We start from the raw sequence: 24321 nt of genomic DNA, 5'->3' as shown, positions 1-24321 counted from the left end.
AAAGAGGCTTGTCTATGTCGTCATATAATTACACTAGAAAACATAACAATTGTAACATTTGTGAATATCATACCCCCAAGAAAACATAATCCTATTTACAAAAGATTTTTACAAAACGTCGTGACTGTTACACTTACCTGTTTGAGATGTTAGGAACATATCTTGTAAAACAACTTACAATAAAAATCTGTTTGTGTATTATTGTTTACTCACTTTGCTCTCTAGTGTATTCGATTAGCTCATCAGCACACTCATTCCTTTTGTGGAATGCTATATATAGAAACGAAACTCCTCTGCTGAGTAAAGGAATCCCACGTGACTTATCGGCTCGAGATGTTGTTGTTGTTTGTTTTTTTTCTTTGCTGGATGTAATACCTGGTTTCTAATGAGAATGAGTAGACAGTCACCATGGGTTAGACTGTGAAATATAACTTCTAGATGCTATTCAATTTTCTCCATAGATCTGTATAGAGCTAGATCTTTTACAAGTCATTTCCCAGAACACTCGACTATATATGATCCGGTAGGCCTACATAATAGGCGTAGGGAAGGGGCAAGCACACCCTGCCCCAATTTTGAGAGTGTGGTGACCAGCATATGTTAAATGTCGTTATGTACAGAACACTTTCCGCGCCTCCAATTTTGTTCTTGTATGAAATAAAATTATGCTGTAGTTTTTACTAGATCTAGATCTATATAGACATATACAATTTAAAGTCGTAAAAGACAATTCTTTGCTTGACTGATGTGTGTTTGAAATTTACGACCGACGCTTAAAACATGCCCGGGAGCAAAGTGTTTAAGGAGTGCTCCGAGAGCTGCTAAAAGGTAAATTTTATTTACCGTCGTTTTGTGAAACAATGAACAGATATATTATTAAGCTCTGTAGAGCTTTGGAGCGCGACTGTTTTAAGAACAGTTAAATCGAAATATACCTTACCCCCAGCAATTTGATGGTGGGTCGACTAAGGCAATCGTGATAAAGTATTTTGCCCAAGGACACACGGCAATGGGAGTAGCCAGGAATCGAACCAGGGGCCTTCAGTTCCGTAGGAAAGCGTCTTAGCCCTATCGACCAATGTGTCCTCCTCAAAATTTCGTGCCGTACTTCACTGTCATCACAGGGTTACAATGGTAGGGGCTGGGGAGTCAACATGTTATCACCTTTTAACTAATCTTGTTGAAGCCGTCTCAGATGTTTGTCTGTCCAAAGCTCTATCATACTGCTGCACAGATACACCTATACCGGGAGTTCAGATCTCATTAGTCGCCTCTTACGATCATTACATGGGAAAGGTAGTGGTTCCAATTCTTTTAATACAAAAATTATTCCAGAACCATGTGGAACCTATTATATAGCTGACTTTTGCCAAGAGCACCTAGTTTGTTTGTGTGTGTTTTTTCTATGTTTTTTTTTTCTTATTGCTTAAGTGGGCAGTGACCTAAAGACCTGAGTTTGGCAAGATGGTTTTTAACGGAGTTGTGGTTCTTGCATTTAAACTTTCATTTTCTGTTCCAGTTGGTCGATTTTAGCAGAGTTATACCTTTGCAGATAGCGTTGCTGCGTATTACACTTTATTGGCGTTGCTCTTGTTCATCTATTGTATATTTAACTTAGGATTTCCAAGTATTTTGCACATGTTCACAGTGAATGTCCTGAAAATGTTTAATTTTCAAAATTTTGTTTACAGAACAGACAAGCTACATATAAATTTAAATCCTGGTTTCAATCAGGCCAATTTACAACCGGTATGGTGATAAACCGCCTGTATTTACAACAAGAGGGTCATGATGACCCTATGTCACTCACCTGTTAGACTTGGCATTGGAATCATCAAGACAAACATTCTGACCAAGTTTCATGAAGATAGGGTCACAAGTGTGGCCTCTACATTGTTAACAAGCATTTCCTTTGATTTGAGTGGTGACCTAGTTTTTGACCCCACATGACTGAATTTCGAACTTGGCCTAGGAAGCATAAAGCTTAAACATTCTTACCAAGTTTCATGAAGATAAGGTCATAAATATGGCCTTTACAGTGTTAGCAAGCTTTTCCTTCGATTTGAGCGGGTGACCTAGTTTTTGACCCCACATGACCCAGTTTCGAATTTGGCCTAGGAATCATCAAGATAAACATTCTGACCAAGTTTCATGAAGAAAGGGTCATAAATGTGGCCTCAAGAGTACTAAAGCTTTTTCTTTGATTTGACATGGTGACCTACCTTTTGACCCTAAATGACCCAGTTTCGAACTTCGCCTAGAGATCATCAAAACAAATTCTGTGCAAGTTTGTATCAAATCAAAACTTAAATGAAACCTCTATATGGCTGAAAGGGCCAAAATAGAAAAGTTTCCCCTTTCAGAGGCAGTAACTCTAGAACCCATGACTGAATTTAGCTGGTTTTCAAAAGGAACAGAGATCTTATTGTGCCTTAAGTTGTTTGTGTGATTAAAATCTAATGTAAAAATGTCACTTCTATTGTGTTTACAAGGTAAAAATTAACAAATTTTGGCTCTTTCAGGAGTCAATCAGGGGTTTAACTCTAGAACCTATGATCGGATCGGATCAAATCTACTATAAATGAAGTCCCTATAAATATGACTGCAAAAGCCAAAATAGCAAATTTTGGCCCTTTAAAGGGCCATAACTCTGGAAGCCATGATGGGATCTGGACAGCTTCTGAAAGATACCGAGATATTATGTCAATACAAGTTGTGTGCAAGTTTGATTAAAATCAATTGCAAAATGTGGTCTCTATCGTGTTCAAAAGAAATTGTGGACAGACAACAGACAGGCAACGGACAAGGGTGATCACAAAAGCTAACATTCTGACCAAGTTTCATGAAGAAAGGGTCATAAATGTGGCCTCAAGAGTACTAAAGCTTTTTCTTTGATTTGACATGGTGACCTACCTTTTGACCCTAAATGACCCAGTTTCGAACTTCGCCTAGAGATCATCAAAACAAATTCTGTGCAAGTTTGTATCAAATCAAAACTTAAATGAAACCTCTATATGGCTGAAAGGGCCAAAATAGAAAAGTTTCCCCTTTCAGAGGCAGTAACTCTAGAACCCATGACTGAATTTAGCTGGTTTTCAAAAGGAACAGAGATCTTATTGTGCCTTAAGTTGTTTGTGTGATTAAAATCTAATGTAAAAATGTCACTTCTATTGTGTTTACAAGGTAAAAATTAACAAATTTTGGCTCTTTCAGGAGTCAATCAGGGGTTTAACTCTAGAACCTATGATCGGATCGGATCAAATCTACTATAAATGAAGTCCCTATAAATATGACTGCAAAAGCCAAAATAGCAAATTTTGGCCCTTTAAAGGGCCATAACTCTGGAAGCCATGATGGGATCTGGACAGCTTCTGAAAGGAACCGAGATATTATGTCAATACAAGTTGTGTGCAAGTTTGATTAAAATCAATTGCAAAATGTGGTCTCTATCGTGTTCAAAAGAAATTGTGGACAGACAACAGACAGGCAACGGACAAGGGTGATCACAAAAGCTAACATTCTGACCAAGTTTCATGAAGAAAGGGTCATAAATGTGGCCTCAAGAGTACTAAAGCTTTTTCTTTGATTTGACATGGTGACCTACCTTTTGACCCTAAATGACCCAGTTTCGAACTTCGCCTAGAGATCATCAAAACAAATTCTGTGCAAGTTTGTATCAAATCAAAACTTAAATGAAACCTCTATATGGCTGAAAGGGCCAAAATAGAAAAGTTTCCCCTTTCAGAGGCAGTAACTCTAGAACCCATGACTGAATTTAGCTGGTTTTCAAAAGGAACAGAGATCTTACTGTGCCTTAAGTTGTTTGTGTGATTAAAATCTAATGTAAAAATGTCACTTCTATTGTGTTTACAAGGTAAAAATTAACAAATTTTGGCTCTTTCAGGAGTCAATCAGGGGTTTAACTCCAGAACCTATGATCGGATCGGATCAAATCTACTATAAATGAAGTCCCTATAAATATGGCTGCAAAAGCCAAAATAGCAAGTTTTGGCCCTTTAAAGGGCCATAACTCTGGAAGCCATGATGGGATCTGGACAGCTTCTGAAAGGAACCGAGATATTATGTCAATACAAGTTGTGTGCAAGTTTGATTAAAATCAATTGCAAAATGTGGTCTCTATCGTGTTCAAAAGAAATTGTGGACAGACATCAGACAGGCAACGGACAAGGGTGATCACAAAAGCTCATCTTGTCACTAGGTGACAAGTGAGCTAAAAATAACAAGAGGACCATGATGGTCCTGAATCGCTCACCTCTTCCCACATGATCCAGTTTTGAGTATGACGTCGTTTTTTCTATTATTTGACATAGTGACCTAGTTTTTCAGCTCATGTGACCCAGTTTTGAACTTGACCTAGATATTATCAAGATAAAAATTCTGACCAATTTTCATGAAGATCCATTGAAAAATATGGTCTCTAGAGAGGTCACAAGGTTTTTCTATTATTTGACCTATTGACCAAGTTTTTTAAGGCACGTGACCCAGTTTCAAACTTGACCTAGATATCATCAAGGTGAACATTCTGACCAATTTTCATGAAGATTTCATGAAATATATGGCCTCTAGAGAGGTCACAAGGTTTTTCTATTTCAAGACCTACTGACCTAGTTTTTGATCGCAGTTGACCCAGTTTCAAACTTGACCTAGATATCATCAAGATAAACATTCAGACCAACTTTCATACAGATCCCATGAAAAATATGGCCTCTAGATCTAGAGGTCACAACGTTTTTTCATTATTTGACCTACTGACCTACTTTTTGATGGCACGTGACCCACTTTCGAACTTGACCTAGATATCATCAAGATGAACATTCTGACCAATTTTTATGGAGATCCATTCACAAGTATGGCCTCTAGAGAGGTCACAAGGTTTTTCTATTTTTAGACCTACTGACCTAGTTTTTGACTGCACATGACCCTGTTTCGAACTTGACCTAGATATCATCAAGATAAACATTCAGACCAACTTTCATGAAGATCCATTGAAAAAAAATGGCCTTTAGAGAGGTCACAAGGTTTTTCTATTATTTGACCTACTGACCTAGTTTTTGAAGGCACGTGACCCACTTTCAAATTTGACCTAGATATCATCAAGATGAACATTCAGACCAACTTTCATACAGATCCCATGGAAAATATGGCCTCTAGAGAGGTCACAAGGTTTTTCTATTATTTGACCTACTGACCTAGTTTTTGAAGGCACGTGACCCACTTTCGAACTTGACCTAGATATCATCAAGATGAACATTCTGACCAATTTTCATGAAGATTTCATGAAATATATGGCCTCTAGAGAGGCCACAAGGTTTTTCTATTTTTAGATCTACTGACCTAGTTTTTGACCGCACGTGACCCAGTTTCGAACTTGACCTAGATATCATCAAGATGAACATTCAGACCAACTTTCATACAGATCCCATGAAAAATATGGCCTTCAGAGAGGTCACAAGGTTTTACTATTATTTGACCTACTGACCTAGTTTTTGAAGGCACGTGACCCAGTTTCGAACTTGACCTAGATATCATCAAGGTGAACGTTCTGACCAACTTTCATGAAGATCTTGTGAAATATATGGCCTCTAGAGAGGTCACAAGGTTTTTCTATTTTTAGACCTACTGACCTAGTTTTTGAAGGCACGTGACCCAGTTTCGAACTTGACCTAGAATGTACCAAGATGAACATTCTGACCCATTTTCATAAAGATCCCATGAAAAAAGTGACCTCTAGATATGTCACAAGGAAAAGTTTACGCACGCACGGACGCACAGATGACGGACACTGCGCGATCACTTCGTGACAGGCGAGCTAAAAAGGATTTTAAGAAAAAGAAAAATCACAAACTTTTTATGACAATTTTATTTTCATTTTACCAAATTACTACTTTATATTTATTAAGATACTTCGTATCAAAACAATTTCAAGTACATAGCACAGTGTAACAGAAGAAGACAAAAAATGAGAAAAACACATTAAAAAACTTTTACCAAGACAACATAACAAAATGAAATTAAACAAAACCTGTATGCAAAACAAGAATGCACCCCACCGCCATGATGGCCTCTCCCATTTTCAACCCTGAGGTCAGTATGACTTTGCCCTTTGACCTACTGAACTCAACATAATAAGGGTCATCCTCTGATCACAGGCAATCATCCTATTAAGTTTGAAGGCATTAGGCTATATGGTTCTTCATTTAATAAGCAGAAACTATCTTCAGTCTTGAGGTCACAGTGACCTTAACCTTTGACCTACTTACCCCCAAAAAACAATAGGAACCATCTGCTAACCACTTCCTATCTTCCTATTAAGAATACCAACTGCAGGCCAATGCCTTCTTTAGTGTTTAGTGGTTGAAACTGTTTTCAGTTTTCAAGTTATTGTGACCTTGACCTTTGACCTACTGACTCCCTAAACAACTGGACTAGTCTATTAACTAAAGGCAAACATCTTATGAAATTTGATGACTAGGCCAATTTGTTCTTTTGTATTTGTGCAGAAAACATTTTCAGTTTCAAAGTCACTGTGACTTTGACCTCTAACCTACAGACCCCAAAACCATATGGGTCATCTACTGGCCACAGACAACAACATATGAAGTTTAGAGATTATAGGCCAACATGTTCTTTAGTTATTGATTGAAAACCGATTTTCAGCTCAAGGTCACCATGATCTTGACCTTTGAGCAAAAAATTCCAAAATCAATAGCGGTCATCTGCCGGTCAGGACCATCCTGCCTACCAAATTTGAAGTTCCTGCACATACACAATCTACAGTTATCAATCGGACGGACTGACATTTCTTAGTTTACTATTTTTCTAAGCCAGATACATGTATATGCAAAAAAGGAGAAGTACTTATATACATTACATGCACAATGATAAAATTAACATTCATATTTATTTGCATCATGTACATAACATACCTTTTAAACCAATTCACAAGTCCCTCCACATACAGCAAAGAAGAAAATAAATACATCATAATTATGAAAACATTAAAATTTTTACATTGTTGAGAGAAAAAAATAACATCCTAGAAAATTCTTCTGCCTACACATTTAAGCAAAAAGCTTAAACAAATATTGGATTAATGACTTAATGTTCAATTAAAAATCTCTTAAAAGTTACTTTATGTTAGTAATACCATGAACTGTTATCAAGAAATATTATATAACAGAGCCATGTTTTAACATATCAAAACAAAACAATGTTAATTAGCACGCAGAATAAATTCACTAGGATGCTGCCAAAGTGAATTATACACACAGTGTTTGACCAATTCATACTGTTGGGATATGTTAACACATAGTTCTGCTAAATATCATTTCGATTTTAATATGTGTTTTGTGTATAGAAGTAGAAGCACTATTTCATGGTGCAAGCATGGCACCAATTATAGTAGATGACTGATAACATGACTATAATGCGAAACTGTGTTTTAACAGTGCATAAAACGCGAAGTAACACATCCCACGGGTAACTTAGGGATGCGCAGACGTCTAATGACTTATTTTTCGTTAGTAATAACCAACACAGTTTGTATGAATTAAGTATAAAATCATTCCATTCTATATTATTTTGATTCAGAAATGTCTTTTACATGAAGTAGTACTAGTAGATCAAATGTAGCCGCTCTTTCTTGGCGCCTGTATGGTGCCAAATAATATGTCAACATAAAAAAACCAGATCTAGACCAATAGAAATTTCCTGTCTGAGTTGTCCAAATCACATCAATAAAAACAGTTTGGCAATGAAATATCTATTTCACTGAAATTTTCAGGTATTTCTCACATAGAGCACACCATATGTAATTGGGGTATAAATCAACTAAGACAAGAAATATTTTTTACAGTAAACCATCTAATGACTGGTTAATACTAAGTTAAGGTATATAATAATAATAAAGAAAGACAAAACAGTTTAACAATTTTCCAATCTTCCTATCTGTTATAAAGAAATCAGTCTTTACAACCCGGGATTCAAAACACAGTGGTAAACTTTCCTTCCAGAACTGTTCCAACATCAAATAACTGATCCAAGAATGACACAGAAGTTCTACCTGTAAAACATGATATAAACCCCCCCTGTTGTATGGCTTTACTGTTCATCCACCTGCAGATGAGCAAAAAGTCTTGTTTTCTGAGACCATATAAATCCAAGGCCAAATAGCATCTTTGTCTGATCATTTTTCTGCACCTGAAATGTAGAGTGTACTTTATTTTAGTGTCTGTGTTTAGAAAACCGATTTTCATACTTTATTTTTATAACTATTTTTATAATCTTATCTTAGGTATATGAGGCCAGGGTATGAGTAGAACTTTCTTAGTACAGGTAGAAATCCGAGTCCTTGAAAAATTACCTTACCCCATCCCCTACCACCAAATATTCAAGTTGCAGTAGAAACTGAGATTTTTCATATTCCTTAGTTACACAATAACACTCGTACCAATCAGACAGGCTGTCAATGACTGAAAACTATATATCTATAAACTGACTGAAATCTCGATGTATCAATTAATCCTTATAAAAAGAAATAGACATTACTCTGTAATGTTTTAGTTTTCTACCTTGAAATATTGTACAGCACAGAGAATCTACAATTTATTGTAGTCTCCACAGATCAGCAGAGCTCTCCCGCTATGCCTTAATCCTAGGGACATGTGTTCCCATACGTCTTAAACTGCCCCAATTTATAAAACAAGATCAGCATAATGGGTAAATTACTGATCTCCATATAACTGCTGATTGTGGACTGCTGATAGTGGACTGTTTTTTGTGGACTGTGTATTTTCCTTCAGGTCATTAGAGAAACAAGAGTGCCAGACTGACACAAAATACGCCCGTCTAAATATTCAGTTACGTATCATTAAGGTAATAATGCTGATGTTGTATGCCTTGTTAACCCAAAACAAGAGTAATAAGGTATCAAGGTATTTGTGAGGTTCCATGTGGGATGAAACTGACAATCGGATCAAAACCGTTTGAATGGACAAGGCTAATTTCGCAGATTTTGAATAATTCACAGGCCGTAATCCAAGAGTGCCTAGGGCGATTTGGCTGGTTATTGAACTAGACCGAAATATATGCCCACAAACATTGTCAGCAAGTTTGGTGAAGATCGGATGAAAACTGTTTGACTAAGAGGGCGGACAAGGCTAAACTGGTAGTTTTTCGAGTAATTCAAGGGCCATAATCCAAGAGTGCCTGGGGCTATTTCACTGGTTAATGAACTTGGCTGCGATATTATGCCCACAAACATTGCCAGCAAGTTTGGTGAAGATCGGATGAAAACTGTTCGACTTAGAGAGCAGACATGCTTTTGGACGCCAACCACCCGACCGGCAGCCACAGGTGTTCACATAATATGCCCCGCTCCTTCAGTAAGTACTAAAACATGGTTCATTTAGTGGAAGAAACATATTATACAAACATCAGAACATGAGCAAAATTGCTTTATTCTACCAACTTTGCGGGCCACAGAACTTGTTACTTTATTACATGCATACCTTTTCCATCACATGCCACTATTTTCACCTTGTCAACTTTGGCTAGTTCTTGTACATCTTTAAATTCCGCATTATTCAACACAAATGTCCATACATTATCACAAAATCTGTAGGTATTTAACTTGCCCTACAAAAAAAAAAACGTAATATATATCTTCAACCTATTAAAGGAAACAAATATGACAAGTGTCTAGGATAATTTATTTAAGGAATATCATCTGAACACGACTATGTATGAAGCACTTCTAAAAATAGGTTTCATAAACTATGATACTTTACTTGTTACTTAACAGTCATAAATTAAGGTCTCTGCTTCTTCGATTAATGGTTTTTGTATAATTGTAATCAAGGCAAAAAGATCAGTTTAAAGCCCTGGGACACTTATAGGGCATTTAAACATAACTTTGTAGCCATAAAACTTTATGAAGATCAGCCTTGCTGTACTTGTTATTAATGGGCTTTTTCAATACTTTTAGGACATTTAAAAGTGACTTTGTTGCAATAAAACTTTATGAAGATGAGCTTTGCTTATTTGGGCTTTTTCTTGACATTCTTAACTTTCTCACAAAGGTTCATCCTGTCACTGCTGTCAGTACTTCTATTGCAGGCTAGTGTGCTAATAAAACACAGAGTCAACATACCAAAGTGTTGGTCAAAACTTTCATTAAGTCTAGTACCTTTACCAAATTCAGGAACAATACATGTACTGTAGTCTGTGATTTATTTGTAACCTTCAAGGGAACATATAGGTGACTCACCAACAAGACAGTTACTAGTGTTAGTAACTTATGCGGGAGGTAAGTGCAAGAAAAAGGTTCTTTAGTTCTTTACCGTGCCACATGAAAAAGCACCCATGGGACTCTTACCTAATTTGAGGAGTGGAGGCCTGAACTAATTACCCCTGGTTGCAGAGTCAGTCAGTGTTACCACTGGAGCACTTGATCGCTGTTTTAAAATCTGTTATGCAGGGGCCTCCTTGGCCAAGTGGTTAAGGTCACTGACTTTGAATCACTTGGCCCTCATCGATGCGGCATAGAACTCTTCATTAATGTAAAGCAGTCATACAGGTACAAATTCTAAAGACCTTGCATCATATATTTAGGTGTTGTTTGCATTAGTTTCATACTATCAAGTTCTGATTTAAACTTAAATGGCATAGAACTCTTCATTAATGTAAAGCAGTCATACAGGTACAAATTCTAAAGACCTTGCATCATATATTTAGGTGTTGTTTGCAAGACCTTCTAAGACTATCAAGTTCTAAGACTATCAAGTTCTGATTTAAACTTAAATGGCATAGAACTCTTCATTAATGTAAAGCAGTCATACAGGTACAAATTCTAAAGACCTTGCATCATATATTTAGGTGTTGTTTGTGTTGTTTCTGATTTAAACTTAAATGGCATAGAACTCTTCATTAATGTAAAGCAGTCATACAGGTACAAATTCTAAAGACCTTGCATCATATATTTAGGTGTTGTTTGCATTAGTTTCATACTATCAAGTTCTGATTTAAACTTAAATGGGCAGCTAAATTCTGTTCAATTTCATGCTATATGCAGACTACCATAAGATGAAATATCGAAATCTCTATGAAAATTTAATTCTATTTCTGCGGGCTTGCAACTAGTAGTTTGTTCTAGTTTAGTTTATACTAATTTATTTAAGGCTGCCGCTGACTGTGAAGCAAGTTTACAGTTCATATCAATCACTCTTGACACCTCTTTCCTTATGGTATCCATCAACACGAGGGTATGCGAGAAGAGATGCCAAATTTCCTTTTAAATGCTGAGCGCCAGGCAATGAACAACTGGTACCATTTTTTACACCTTTGGTATGACCCAGTCGGGGATTGAACAAATGATCTCAAGCACACTATTGAATCTGATGCTCCAAGACTTCCATATGGCTGTCAAGCGTTTATTTTACTACATAAGAATCAAAGTTTAATGCAGTATCACTTGAAAGGAACAGGTTTTGCAACAAAACTTCTACTTACCTTGAATGTGATTCTATTTTTAACTCTACTTGCTAGTGCCAAGTTGATTGCTTTATCAAACTGCAGAAGGACTTTAAGAGCAAGCTGTGGAGTAATCTGGCCCAACTGAAAAACAAAGACATGTGCCTTCATCAAATAATTGCATGGTCTTGTGCTGGTGTTGTTTTTTGTTTTTTTTTTGTTTTGGGTTTAACACCGCTTTTCAGTAATGAAATGACTGGCAATTAACCTAACCAGTGTTCCTGGATTCTGTAACAGTACAAACCAGTTCTCTGAAAGTAAATGCCAACTCCCCACATGAATCAGAGGCGGAGGACAAATGGTTTCAGATGCAATGTCTTTTATCAAATCTTCACGGAAAACATACCCCTTGCCCAGGGCTCGAACTCACATCCCCGGGATCTGTAGATCTGCGCTCTCCCTATTAAGCTAAGTAGACAGGCTCTTATTAACTGACATTTATATAACTAACTAAAATAATATATATGTTTTTCATTTTCTTTTTTTCTCTGTCTTACTAGATTGGATTTATTGAACTCAATGGCTTACTTTATCATCAGATATTTCATAGAAGGGCTTACAGTATCTTTTCTAGTAGAGTTCTAGGCGCTTTCTTATCAGTCAAAAGTGTTTGAACAAAAACTGATATTCAGTGGTTATGATACTTCTGCTTACTCCAAATGATAAGATGTTTTGGGCCTGTCCAGTCACATTATAAATTTGTTTTGCATATTTCTGTTAGGAAATCCCGTCTGTAGAATGTCCATGGACAAGCAAGATTTTCCATGGAAAGTGCATGGAATTCCATGGAAAGTATGCTATTGACACTGGAAAGTGTAAATCCCTGGAAGTGTTCCATGGAAAAGTGTCCTGTATTCCAGGGAAACACTGGAAATTTTCCAGACATACAGAAATATGCACGGAAAATGTCCCTTTAAGTTAGCTAAAAATATGTATGGAAAATTTCCCTGGACACTGTAGCATTTGCAAATATACATGTATATAGCTGGTAACACTTGGACATTTCAATAAAGATATAAAGAACCAATAGAAATGCAGCTAGCTACTTGTGACCTAACAAAAATAGTCCCATTTTTTCTGTTCGTTTTCCTGTGATCTTCGGAAATTCTGTGTGCTAAAAGAATTAGATGGTCAAATTCACTCTTGTATTATATATCTGTTTTCATAACATTCTGGATATTCACATCAGTAACTTATTGTACTGAAGAAAATTGCTCATGAATACCACAAATTTGAATGTAAACAGGAAGTGTTTTGTTCTTGTTGTTAGAGGCACATGGAATGGAGCTATCTTACTGGAAACTCTAAAATGCTTTTAGAAGGACACCTGAGGTAAAAACATTATACTTTCTAATTTTAAATGTAATTTAAACCTATAATATGTCACAGTTATAGATTGAAGCAGGAACTCTATTAATCTCAATGGCATAAACTTTCATCTGGTTACAGGTAATTTCTGTTCAGGTATTTGTGAATGATAGATAATAAATATACTTCTCTAGCAACAGTTTACCTAATACTTGATGATATATTCAGTACATAATTTAGGTAATTAGTACTTAAATCACTTTGAACCACTGACTTAATTGCATTTTAAATGTTATAATTTTACCTTTCAAATAAAAGTTTGTGCATATGGAATATTTCCAGGGATACCAGGGAATATTTCCAGGTGTACCTGGGAATATTTCCAGGGATACTATGGAATATTTCCAGGTGTATCAGGGAATATTTCCAGGGATACTATGGAATATTTCCAGAAACATTAACAGACTAAACCTTTTAAATTTTCCATGGAACACTGGATTTTTTTCCATGGAAATGATTCAAATCTGTTCCAATACTCCATAGAATAATTCCATGTACTTTTCCATGGAAATCCCTGGACATTCTACAGATGGGATCCCAAATAAAATCCATTGAGAACATTTTCTGGTACAATTACAATGTATTTGAAATGATTAACATCTCTGATAATGAATTTATGTTGACAATAAAGCATAAAATTGCTGATATTTTTTTTGCAATATATATTTTGTGTTTTGTTTCTGCAATTTAGTGTAACTGTAATCATGATGGGCAGTCCACTGTGTATTGAAACTGGTGTTGGGGTCGATATCTCCTTGCACCTGTTCACATCATATTTCTGAAGACTGAAGTCTCTTATTTAAAATTATGAGTAATATTGATAATTCAACCCATTTGAAGTTTCTACATATATATTAATGTTCAGTTTATTGGAGCAAATAAGTCTTACTAGAATTTTATTACTTTTCGGACTTTTTAATGTCTGCGTTTTCCAAACAGTAAAATGCAGATACCGGTAAGACTTAGAGGGATAACTATAAAATCATCCGATAAGGCAAATGAGTAAGGCTAATTTCTGATAAACATTTACTTGGCCAAAAATTTAATTATGTAATTGTTTAACATTTAATAGAAGTAAAATTAGCTTCAGCTGTATTTCAATTACTTTACTGCACCCAATGCATGCCCCTCTCATATATTTTCATAGCCTGACGTAAACTTCTACTTCTACCACTTTATGGCCAACATCAACAAATTGATAATACAAATTGCCATTTTTAAGGTATGCGCGAGAAAAGAAAGAAATACAGTTTGAAGATATGTACAGTGAGCAAAAAAATAAAAGAACTTATTGAGTCTAGATAAAGAGTTGCACCACCTGAGACTTAAAGCCCCAAAAATTATTAAAATTATGACATCGGTCATTTCACATATATAGGTAAGTTTTATTTACCGTCGCTCGGTGAAACAATTAACATAAGCTCTATAGAGCTTTTCTGCGACCCTATATTAAGAACAGTTAAAACCAATTATACCTCACCCCCAGCAATTTGCTGGTACCCATTTACAGCTGGGTCGACTAAGGCAATCATGACAAAGTGCCTTGCCCAAGGACACACCGCAATGGGAGTAGCCAGGATTCGAACCTAGGGCCTTCACCTCCGTAGGAAAGCATCTTAGCCCTCTCGACCAATGCGTCCACATATCGTTGCACCACGTAATTTTACGCACACCTATTTCGACGCCATTTTTGTTTTGACCTCGTTCTCGATTAACTTGGGGTTTCCGATGACGTAATTACTCGGTGTAATGACAGAAAACATCATGGTTACTTTTACCTATAAAAAAGTTGGAAAGTTCAGGATTTGAAGATATTTATCAATTTACATTTAGCCTATACATGATTTTTAATGTTTCTACTAATGCAGATTTTCATCCATTTTAAAAATGTCCCTGTGGAAGCTTAGATTAAAAAAGTTACTGGAAATTTTGTTGTACGTCTGCAGCCAACTTTGGTGCTATCAAGGTCACATCACTGCCATGTGACATATGTAGTCGCACTATTTTATGCACTGTTTTGTGAGGTGTACGCATTATATATTAGTGCGATCATTACTACACACTTCATTTTTTTCTCTTGTCAAGTAGGCTGCGAACACTGGGTTCATCTGAAGTTTTGTAAAAAACAAAATGTGCCAAATTCCTCTGTAAACACTGCAGTCCAGAAAAATGAAAGAAAAAACATCAGACAGTGTGTATTAAAAAAGCAGAGTGATTATTTATGTTTTAGCCCCTTATCTGCATGAAAGTTAAAATGTTTTCAGATTTATTTATATCATTTGACCTTAATATTGATTATCTACTTGCATCTGCTTTTGTTTCAAGTTTTATTGCAGCATCCATGACAGTTATGGTGTAGCACATTATTTACAGTAGTTGCACAAATATTTAAGCCAATCAAAAGCTTCGTAACAAGTATCATGTAAGATGCGTCGAAATAGGTGTGTTAGAAAAAAGTATGGCCGACCACACTAGTTGTTGTTTACCTTTTGATTTCTTGCAGTCAGTTGTTTAGAATAAGATGTTATTGGTATGATTCAATGCATAAAAGGTTAGTGCATAAGCAACATCTAATAGAGTCACGTATGATACTGAATGAAAAAGCGTGGCCATGTTGCTTGTTATGTGCGTCGAAACTGGTGAGTCTGGGATAATCTCGACCAATGCGTCCACATGAAATTTTCAGTTTTCTTTTGTGGCAAAACATGATATCAGTAGCATTTATGAATGGCAAAGAGGAGAAATGGAATGGAACTCGCACTTAAAAGCTATGACACTATATAATTATATCAATTAAACTTTACTGTCAGCAACAGTGAGGTCGGAGAATATTGAGTGCGAATCTGGTAAATCAATTTTACTAAACTGTCTACCTGAATGAGTTCATCTAGACTTTCCTGCAATGTATGACCTAAAGTTGTATTTCGGTAAAGTTGATAGGAGCTCATAATGATGTCTTTGTTGAGATACAACGCAAATATTGCAAGAAAAAAGTTGGTGCACTTTTTACCGGAAGTTATAATTCATGTAATGACTCAAAGGCCTTAGTGCAGGCCCGAGTCTTAGGCTGAACACCACTATTGTATTGTACCATTAAATCCGGCTGTTCTTTACGGTTTTTCAGAAATGTCTAGTATATCAGATTTTCGGAGATTTATAATCGTATGAAAAACTATATCACTTCTATGGAAAACAAAAATAAAAAGGGGTGTTAACTTTTATATAAATAACCTAGCATGCTACAGGAACATGTCGGTTAGGATAGAATGCTACACGGTCATATATACTGAAACATAGTAGAGTAAAACAAAACACGATGTTATCAAGAAATGTGAGACCTGCAGAGGATCACATATTTTTTTTATTTGGTAATGATAACCTTTTTAATAGTTGTGTATACTAATACTTTCAATCAAATTGTAAATTTGCCGTCTGTAAGTTTAAATAATTTTTATCACTGAGCGGCAATGGCGGGTCTTAAGTGGTTATACACACGACTATATTTCTCACTTGCAATTTCAATACAGATTTTCTTACAAGCTGCATTATTAAACTTTATATAATGTGGACCTGTGACGAAGTTTGTAAAGCCCTTTCCTTTTTAATGAACAACATTTACATCAGGTTTTGGAATGCAGATTTCAGACAAGTAATTGGGATTCCCATGGGAACAAATTATGTACCCCTTGTCGCAGATTTGTTTTTATATAGTTATGAAAGAGACTTTATGTCGAGTCTTTCTGCAGATACACAAGCAGACATTATTACTGCATTTAATAAAACATTACGCTATCTGTATGATATTCTTAATATGAATAATCTGAGTTTTTTGTCAATCGGTATATATTAATTATCCCAGGCAACTCCAGTTAAATAAAACTAACAATTCGATCGGATACTGCTGCTTCATTTTTAGATTTACATCTCTCTTTTTATGACAATATTATACATACCAAACTTTATGACAATTTTAGCATTGTAAATTTCCCCATTTAGATGGGAGTGAACCTCAGGCTACATCTTATGTGGTATATATTTCTCAATTAATTTAGCTTGTCAGAGCGTGTAGTCATGTTGAGGATTTCAATGAACGTAATCAATATATTACAAATAAATTGCCAAGGCTACTGTTATTACAAATCACGTAAATGTTTTGCTAAAATTTACTATCGTAATTCAGATTTGATTTTAAAATTCAGTAGTAATATAAAGACACTTCTGCGAGAAGGTATTTTAAAACCCGATTTTTATGGGGATGGTTTTACAAACTTCTTAAGATTTTGGGTCTTTGTTATTTTCCAACTGTATTTGGTAAAAGTATAAAAGGTTTCATTAAAAGAGGTTACGACCAAACTGTTTTGAGACACACCACAGTTGGACACTACGCTTCCCTCTTTGATTATGTCTGACGGAAGAGGGGAAAGACTCTGTGAATAGCAATTTTTAAATCCTACAAGGACTAAACTCTTGATTTCTGTCTTTGGCCTGTTTCGTTGGGCACTTAAGGGTGATTCTCTTGATGCTCTGTCTTCTGCAAAGGCATTGAGTAAATATGTTTTGGTCCTTAAGGACTTTTATCTATACACGAGTATTTTTGTTTTGTTTTATATGTCATGCCTTTTGATTCCATTGCGTGCGTTAGAGATTCACCTGGCGTGGACTACTTTATTTACACTGTCCCGTGACTTTGGAACATGGTGGGGGAAAGAGTGAGGTTGGTTGCGCACCATAAACAGGTATAAGCTCCCCGATGGTGTTTTTGCCACTGATCATTCCAAGGGGTTGCCCCACTGTTTTCCTTCATTTGTTCGTTTCGTCCTCGTATGTTTGCTTTGAATGAGAATGTGTGTGTTAGCAGTGTGCATATCACGTGGCAATCCCTGTTTGAAATTTATCCTTGTTTTTTTTTTCAAACAAGCAGGAGACCATCCCACATGTTGTTAAAAATGTGGTCCGAGCCACATATAATGTTGAATGCTTGTTACACAACTGTATCTTGTATATGCAAGTGTAATTGTATGTATAAAATTATATACCATAGAATATTATTATACTAAACTAATCTTCAAACCTCAAACCTGTATCTGCATGAGGACATAACCCAAATGCCAATATATATGAGCCGTGCCATGAGAAAACCAACATAGTGGGTTTGCGACAAGCATGGATCCAGACCAGCCTGCGCATCCGCGCAGTCTGGTCAGGCTCCATGCTGTTCGCTTTTAAAGCCTATTGGAATTGGAGAAACTGCTAGCGAACAGCATGGATCCTGACCAGACTGCGCGGATGCGCAGGCTGGTCTGGATCCTTGCTGGTCGCAAACCCACTATGTTGGTTTTCTCATGGCACGGCTCATATAGACTTAGGGGAGCCCATGTTAATGAGTATTTGATACAATAATGATAACTCAGTTATCTGAAGCAGTAAAATTATATTAAGTATCAACATTAAATATATTTTTATCCCGAAGACAAAGGGTAAAATGACGTCACAATTACACGAGTGGTTATTGTGCCTGCTTCTGGTTACCAGCTTGGGTTACAGGATTTGACAGCTGTATGCAGATTTAACAATATTTATCGTAAGGTACTGAGTATATAATAATACAGAATATAAAATACAAATCTCATTTAAAGTCGATTTATATAACAGTGCGTTGAGAATTTAGGCTCTCCCCGAATGAATTCATTTGCAAACTTATTCTGTAAATCACTTTCAGTATAGTATTAAACCAGGTATCTATCTATCTGCCGTTGACGTCAAACCCCTTGCGGGAACGTAGACGTTTTGCGCGTCAAAATCAAAAAGAGACAGAATATAGTGATAAAAATTTAGAGTGGAAGAAACTAAAAATAACTTTGGTGATATAAAAAGGTTAAAACTTGAGTTTGCATGATAACTAGGGCGAGACATGTTCAAGGCTGCAAACTGCAGCACTGAACTGCTCTAGGGTAGAAAGGTGGGCGACACTGGGGGAAGTTGGTTCTAATGGTACACTGTTTTCGGAAAATAAGAAAACTTGTAATAGTCATCGGTTGCAGTAATTAACCTATAACTTGGGGAATGGCCATAGCGGACAACGGGTCATTCGGGTCAGGTAATCTACGATTGGGATAGCAACCAGATCATAATGAAACTTATAGAAGAGTGATAACCTAGAATCTATACGCCTTAAATCCAGTCGACGAAGGTTTAGAGAGTGTAGCATTTCTGTTACACTAGAAGTACGGCCGTAGTCGGTCTTCATCCAACGGGCGGCTCTCCTTGGACACTTTCAATTTGGTCAATTTGAGTTTGGGTGTGGGGCGACCATACCTCGGAGGCATATTCGAGCTGGGGTCGGACTAGAGTCTGGTAAGCAATGGTCTTAATGGGTTGGGATTTGACCTTAATGTTTCTTCGTAAAAACCCTAGGGTTTGGTTGAGCTGACCGATTCAAGTTGGACTCCATGTAGGTAATACTGGGTAGGGATAGGCTGTTTCCTTCTAGTGGCGTGGATCACTTGACACTTGGAGGGGTTGAACTTCATATCCCACTTCATTTTGGAGAGAGAGAGATTGGTCTGCAGATGGCAGAGTTAGATATATTGCCGTGTCATCTGCAAACAGACGGACTTTGGAACTGACGTTTTGTGGGAGATTATTTATGTAAGCTAGGAAGAGCAGGGGACAGCCATGGTACAGACCCCCGTGGGACACCTGATGACACTGGGATGACATCAGAGGTAGTGCCATTTGGGACTACTGATTTGATCCTATTATCTAAGAAGCCTTTGACCCATCTTACTGTGTTACCTCTGACTCCATATTCGTGCATTATTAGAAGGACTTTATCCTGGCTAACTTTGTCGAAAGCCTTATTAAAATCTAGTAGTAAAAGATCTACTTGTTTCTTATTGTAGGCTGAAGTGACCAGATCATTTACTAACATAACTAACTGAGTAACGCATGATCTTTTTCCCTAAATCCATTCTGTAGGTCATACAGAATACCATGGCTGGTAAAGTGCTTTACAATAGATGAGCTAACAATGTGTTCAAGAATTTTGCATAGGATACATGTTAATGAAATTGGTCTATAATTTACTGGATTTGACCTATCACCTTTTTTTAAAAATGGGGGCAACATACGCGGATTTCCACTGAGATGGAAGTGATCCTTCCTCCAGGGATTACTGGAATATGACCTCAAGGATGGGAGATAGTTCTACAGAGAGTGTTTTAAGTATTATAGGCTTGATTTTGTCAGGACCACTGGCCTTATGGGGGTTCAAGTTGTTGACAAGTTTCTCAATACCATTTGTGCCTATCCTAATATTTGGCATAGTTGGCACTGATTTACCATCTGGAATTAGTTTCATTTTACTGAGAGAGGCATTGTTTAGTGGTGATTTGGGGCTAAAAACAGACTGAAACTGTTCTGTACTGTTGCCTTAGCTTGATCATCCTGATGGAGTTTATTTTCATACTTAAGAGGAGGGATAGAGGAAGATTCCTGTCTCGAGTGTTTAATGAGCGAGTACAGTTTCTTAGTATTTGGTTTATTTGGGAGTGAGGCATCAGTATTGTTCAAGTTTAGGATGTGCTCAAGATACTGGCTATAAGCCTCTTTGACCTTTCTCCGCACTAGATGCTTTAAGGATGTACGAGCGTTTTTTTTTCCAGGATATTCGCTATTTTGAAAAATGTTTCTTCAAATATTGCTTTCTAACAAACGTTTTGCCAAAAATTAATGCTAAATCATTAAAATATGGCCAATAATGTTCCATTTAACCAAATAGATTCTGCTTTTTGCGAAAACAAATTTTCACCCTTATTTTTGGCTGACATTACAACGGGGTAGGTGTAGGTAATTTCAAATATCTATGAAAGTAGATCAGATTTGGTTTTGATATTTTCCTGACTGATACATACGATGATAATCTATAATTAAAATAAAAAAATTCAAGATATCACTTTATTTTATCTAGAAAATGTAAATTAAATAAAAACGAACACAAACTATCAAAATTCACCAGTTTTTGACAGATATTTCTTAATAAATCTCTTAGATGCACGGTGACCCCTACTTCTTTCTTTCCACTTTAAAGCATTTTTGTGTGTCATTAAAGCTGCAAAATATTTTTAAAATCTTACAGTCAGAACTTTTTTGTAGATCTAAATACATTTTTTCCATTGAAAATAAAATGGGTGGGGTAATTATGTCAACATGTAAAAATGAAAGATGTATTAGTGACATTTATGCTTATATAATACTGAAATCACCTTGTATTCATATTTACCTGTAAGACATGATCGATCGAAATACCTATAACATTAAATGGGATATTATATGTTTCATAAGGTACCACCAATTTTTCAATTTTACAAAATTTCAGAAATGTTTAAACAGTGGGTGAAGGAAATGCCCTATAAAATTAAAACGAGTTCGGTGACCTATGTTTTTCTTCTCTTGTTTGTCTTGGAAACTAATGTTCTTCAAGCTCACAGAGTATGAAAAAATTCTTAACGTTAGAAAAACATCGATCGTACATCCGTCTAGAAATTTCTTTCGATCAGAAGATAGTACATTAGAAAAAAACGTATGGTCTTAACTCGACTTAATGCATCAAATAAGGTGCATAATACATCAAATATATGTAACATTACTTAGGCTATTGAAGTACGTTGGTAATAAATTTATTTGTCACGTGACACTTCTTCTGTCCAAAATGTCGGACGGTGCGGAACGAAAGTTATTTGGAAACATTGCAAGAAATCAAACAAAATATGGATCTACCACAAAACCCATGCCAAAATTTACAAAATACGTAAAACATACAATTTCCAGGATTGATACATTGCAGGGTATAGCTCTAAAATATGGAGCAACGGTTAGTTATTTCTTTTGACAGCTGTTAATGGGACAGATTCGTTGTCAAACGTCATCGAACCATTGGACTTACAAGAAATAGTTTAATATGAAATTAGGTGCTACCTAAAAGGCAGAGCTCCCTTGAAAAATCACCAGTGCCCCTTAAAAATTAAAGGAGTTAAAGAAATTCTCGAAAAACCCCTGTTTATTTACTGAACTTCTAAGTTAACATTTCTATGGCTTTTTTATGGTTAATCTTTTAGCACTATAGAATAGGGATGGTAGTAAGAACCTTTTTGATGTTTATTGATAATTCATCGCCAGTAGTTTTAGTTTTTTTGATAAACTCTGGTCAGTGATTTTAAAGCTAACGGATGAAATATATGCGAACGGGGAGAAGAGCATTATTTGCTTTTCACAGTTCAATGCCTGTATATTTTGATCCTAAAGCCTTTTTTTTTTTTTTTTTTAAAGTTATGTCTACTGACTACTGCACAGGCACTACATTGGAACCTGACATCAAAACTAAACACTTGTTAAATTTCACATGAATGACTTAAGTTATACAATATTTTCAAAACTCATAATAATACAAAAAAAACTGAAATAAAAAAGGAATTGAAAAAAAAATCTGATCCAGATGAGGTTCGAACTCACGACCTCTGGTTTTCAACGCGAACTCGCTAACCACTACACCACTGTGGAGGTATGACGTCATCTGGACAAACATAAGTATATATAATAAAGTTCGGTAATGGCAGCGTGACGGAAGTCGTTTCAAAATGAAAATATTGTATTTTATTTCTTTTTTCTTCGTAGAAAATGTATTTAGCACTAATTTTTTATTATCAAACGCGCATTTACGTTTTTATTCAATATTCAAAGCAGTAAGCGAGGCGCTTTTGTCAACCGTAAACAGTAAGCGTCTACTGACGTCTTTACTGATTAATTACTATGTGCATAGTGCGCATGAAAAAATCCGAACAACACCGATTCCAAAAAGTACCACGAATTTTCAACTCGATAGTATACACAGTTAGATCTCTCTTTTCGTTTTCTTGTTCATACGTCTAACCGTAATGCGACGCTGTCGGCGCCGCTTCGCGGCGCCGGTAGCTCTGCTATTAATGCAGTGAATCGTTTTTAGAAAAAGAACAACCTGTTTCATGAACTTTAATCAGACATACAATTCATTTACTTAAACCTTAGTCCAACTTATGGGATGTCTTTTGACAGCAAATTATATTTTTGAGGGTCACTGCCCTCTATTGAAGGGGTGACAATGATCATAAGGTATGTCATCCTTATACGTAAAATTAGTAACATTACTTATACCTTAACCCATCTTATTCAAAACCGTGTACAAAATGAATAATGTAGAAATAAATTATTAATTGATAAAATTTATGGAAGTGGATACGATTCGGGGAATTCCAGACGTTTCACCCCCAAGACTTTTCCTCCCCTAGACATTTCACCCCCAAGACATTTCCTCCCAAGACTTTTCACCCCCAATTTTTAATATAGTGAAAATATCGTGAAATATTTTGTTATTTGACATTTAAAATCTTCTTTTATGTATCCACCAGTGCCCATGAGTCAACACCCTAAGGATAAATGTTTGTTTTTCCAACACAAGCTCATGAAATATTTTATGTTTTGATACTTTCATAAACTGGAACATGTAGTCATCCTCCATGCAAATTTTTATTAAATCCTGTGCAGTGATAGTTGAGTAAAATGACAACTACTAGACGGGGGTGATTTTTTGTACACAATAAAAAGGTGTCCTTGAGTCAACACCCCTCAATATGTCCATTCACTCTGTGTACATAGGGTAATGCACTGATGTTTCAATATCATAAAATCAAAACTAAATACATTGTCTTTAAAAACACAAAACATTTATGTAATTTTCACAAGTGTTTTTAAAAATGCTGGCTTGTAATCAAGACTAGTTGAAATAAATTAGCAATTTCTTAAAAAAATGAAGAAATTCTTAGAAATGAGTTCAAAATCAACCGCCAAGACGCATATTCCAGACTTTTCACCACAAATATTATTTGTTTCCTCTATACATCTTTCTCCAAAAGTTTGATAAGAAAAGAAGAAAGAAAACAAAAACAAGAGCACCGCCTTGCGGGTGCTGACGCTCATCTGATTTTTTTTGTGTAATAGAAATATTGTCCTACCCATGATTTTCTAAGTCTAAAAAGGGCCATCATTCTTGCAAAAAGCAGGATAGAGTTATGTTTCTTGATGTACAGTGTCCACTTATGATGGTGAAAAACTGTTGCAAGTTTTAAAGCAATAGCTTTGATAGTTTATGAGAAAAGTTGACTTAAACATAATACTCAACCAAGAAAATGATTTTCTAAGTCCAAAAGGGGCAATAATTATTGCAAAAATCAGGATGGAGTTACGCTGCTTGCTGTACAGGGTCAGCTTATGATGGTGAACAAGTGTTGCAAGTTTCAAAGCAATAGCTTTGATAGTTTAAGAGAAAAAGTTGACCTAAACATAAAACTTAACCAAGAAATCTGATATTTT

General features: G+C 35.9%; 2 protein-coding genes across 3 annotated transcripts in view; one reads left to right on the top strand and one right to left on the bottom strand.

The window, feature by feature from the left end:
* Positions 1 to 5863: 5863 nt before the first annotated feature.
* On the bottom strand, positions 5864 to 15952 carry LOC123542123 (transcription initiation factor IIA subunit 2-like). The gene is made up of 4 exons (XM_045327788.2): positions 15792 to 15952; positions 11530 to 11634; positions 9531 to 9657; positions 5864 to 8220 (listed from the first exon to the last, which is right to left on the bottom strand). Exons 1-4 carry the CDS (start codon positions 15864 to 15866, stop codon positions 8207 to 8209), a joined length of 321 nt encoding a protein of 106 aa, XP_045183723.1. The 5' UTR covers positions 15867 to 15952; the 3' UTR covers positions 5864 to 8206.
* A 5670-nt stretch (positions 15953 to 21622) lies between these two features.
* LOC123541681 (lysM and putative peptidoglycan-binding domain-containing protein 2-like) overlaps positions 21623 to 24321 on the top strand; it is a 31593-nt gene continuing 28894 nt past the window's right edge. For both annotated transcript variants that reach the window (XM_045327190.2, XM_045327189.2), the window contains exon 1: positions 21623 to 21790. In XM_045327190.2, the coding sequence (XP_045183125.1) occupies positions 21629 to 21790 (162 nt within the window). In that variant the 5' untranslated portion in view covers positions 21623 to 21628. The remainder of the gene's footprint in view (positions 21791 to 24321) is intronic.

This window comes from Mercenaria mercenaria, chromosome 19, assembly GCF_021730395.1.
Source record: "Mercenaria mercenaria strain notata chromosome 19, MADL_Memer_1, whole genome shotgun sequence".
Classification (NCBI taxonomy): domain Eukaryota; kingdom Metazoa; phylum Mollusca; class Bivalvia; order Venerida; family Veneridae; genus Mercenaria; species Mercenaria mercenaria.
The sequence above is the reverse complement of the archived record's forward strand: the minus strand, read 5'-3'. Positions and strand labels throughout refer to the sequence as shown.

Bases quoted from the DNA above. Each gene is read 5' to 3' on its own strand.
- LOC123542123 (XM_045327788.2), bottom strand. From the start codon at position 15,866: ATGAGCTCCTATCAACTTTACCGAAATACAACTTTAGGTCATACATTG. The intron at 11,635-15,791 runs GTAGACAGTTTA...TTTGTTTTTCAG, and splicing joins GTCTAGATGAACTCATTCAG to TTGGGCCAGATTACTCCACA. The intron at 9,658-11,529 runs GTAAGTAGAAGT...TTTTTTTTGTAG, and splicing joins AAAATAGAATCACATTCAAG to GGCAAGTTAAATACCTACAG.